General features: G+C 37.8%; 1 protein-coding gene across 1 annotated transcript in view; it reads left to right on the top strand.

The window, feature by feature from the left end:
- Window positions 1–2,344, top strand: part of NUDT9 (nudix (nucleoside diphosphate linked moiety X)-type motif 9) — a 27,341-nt gene that overhangs the window by 7,467 nt on the left and 17,530 nt on the right. Inside the window, exon 3 of the mRNA XM_004681421.2 lies at window positions 1,430–1,525. Within this exon, the coding sequence (XP_004681478.1) occupies window positions 1,430–1,525 (96 nt within the window). The remainder of the gene's footprint in view (window positions 1–1,429; window positions 1,526–2,344) is intronic.

Here is a 2,344-nt window from a genome sequence, read left to right as displayed (position 1 = left end):
AGAACAGGCAGATCGACGAAGTACACTGCTGAGGGGAGCAGCGGGCGGGTCAGGAGAGGTCTGCCACGCCATGTCGTCACCTCCGGGGCAGGCGGGAATCGAACTCATGCGGAAGCGGCTTTAGATTCTCAGTGCTGTGCTTTAACCCGCTGCACACCAGGGAGGGCCAGTATGAGAGAATTTTAACAGATTAATATACATTGAGGGGGAAGAAGAGAAAGGGTATAGTTTCCCAATGAAATACCCAAAGTTCTCCATCCCCTGTGGGTAAATGCCTTGCCAAACAAAGTTAACCCAAAGTAGAAGCACTGAAAACTTACCACAAGTCTAAGATACCTTCTGGCAGGGAACCTTAGAAAAGGGACAGAAAGGGCCAGACAAGTCTGAGACTAAAGGAGCAAAAATCAAAGTACACGTCAGTGTAACAGCTGCCACTGTCAGCCTCTGAGATTGGTCTCTCACCATGTCTTTTCCAACTTCTCTGCATGTCTTGGTTCCATGCATCTCCCCCTATGCCCCTGGTTTAGGTCCAAACCTGAGATGCAAGTGTAATCTCCTTCACATGTCCCTCCTTACATGCCTCTTCCAAGTGTTCTGTCCAAGACTTGTCTCTGAGTCCTCTCTGATTTCTCCTGGCCCTTAAACTTCACCCTTCATTATAATGGTGCGGTAGGGGACATGGGACTTCCCTTGTTATGATCCTTTCTGTTAACAATTTGACAGCTAAAAACATTTGTAAATTGTCATTTGACAGCTGAACAACCATTCATGTGTAACTATCATAATTCACTTTCCATGTTTGTTTAAATGCTTGTCAAAGAGCTACAGTCATGTTTGTTTACTCTTTTGGGGATTTTGTGATGACTCTCCCAAAAGGGAAACCTGTTTTGCTATGCAGTTTTTTTTTTTTTGTTTTATAAAATGGCAAGTTGTGGTATCTGTTTTCTTTTATTCTCTTTGGGTCATCAATAGAACATTTTTTTGTGTGTGGTAGTTTTCCAATATAGCTAGATTTGTATTTGAAGTAGTGAAAATATTTTTCAATAATTTTTTCCAGCCTGTAGGTTAGGGAGCCCTGGTCAGCCATTATGTTGAGATAGATTTTCTTTGCTATCAGTAATGTAAACTTTTTTTGTGGCATGTAGGAGGAATTGTAGTTTTTCTGACATTCATTTTTTCTTGGAGGAGGGAATTCCCAGAGAAAGCCTAATACTAATACATGTTTTTGTATTATAAGGTGTTTTGATAAAAAATTTTTTTTTAGTCAAACTGTTTTGAAGGAGTAAGATGGATTTGTAAATAAAAAAATTAACCAGGAAAAAGTAGTTTCATGGATATTACTTACTATGAAAAGCATATTGACAGGCATTTTAAAATTGTTGTTAGTACTGTCATTATTTCTTATTTTGCATTGGTTTTCTCATTGCAGTGAAAATAACTTTTCTCCCAAGTTTAATGAAAATGACGGACCTGTTGAAAGAAGGAGCAAGAAAGGCCAGTATGAGGTTGAAAATGGAGTACCTAGGTAGGTACTGGTTATGGAGTATTTTACAATGATGGGTCTTCAAAAGGTAAAAAATATAATTGACATTTTTTGAGTGCTTATATGTGCCAGACACTGTAAAAGAATTTATATGTGGAGAATTAAATTGTCACTGTAACTTGTTGGGTGGATATTTTTAGTTCCATTTGCAAACAAAGAGAGTGAATGTAAGCAATTTGCATATTTTGACTAAGTTTACTGCAGTACTATTTACAATGGTTAAGCTGTGGAAACAAAGAGTTCACAGCACATGAGTAGATCAGGAAGATGTGGTATATATTCACAGTGGAATATGGCCAAGTAATCAAAACAGATGAACTCTAGCCATTGCAGCAACATGAATGTAGAGGGGAGGGAGTATGCTAATTGGAATCAGAGGGAGAAAGATAAATACCACTTAAATATATGCAATACAGAGAAACCAAACAAGGGTCAGACAAAGACAAATTTTAAAACTAGCCATTGGAAACAGACCATGGAATTGAGACATCCAGAGGGGAAGGAAGGGTAGAGGGTTAAGAAAAGTGTAGGGATGCATGGACTGTGGTGGAGGACTGTGGGTGCTTTGGTGGTAGGTGTGTTATGGTGATTAACCTGGATAGGAAGATTCTATACTTCAAATAATACTAACGACAATGTAAACCAACAACACTATAATTAAAAAATTGTGAAATAATAAAAGACAACTTCAAAATATCCCATTTAGCTTTAGAAGTTATTGTAAATGTTAGGAAGAAATATAAGAATTAGCCTTCTCCAAATAAAACAAAAGAAGGATCATAGGTTTGTAATTATAATTTT

Source organism: Condylura cristata, unplaced genomic scaffold (genome assembly GCF_000260355.1).
Source record: "Condylura cristata isolate star-nosed mole 26May11 unplaced genomic scaffold, ConCri1.0 scaffold00012, whole genome shotgun sequence".
NCBI lineage: Eukaryota > Metazoa > Chordata > Mammalia > Eulipotyphla > Talpidae > Condylura > Condylura cristata.
The sequence above is the reverse complement of the archived record's forward strand: the minus strand, read 5'-3'. Positions and strand labels throughout refer to the sequence as shown.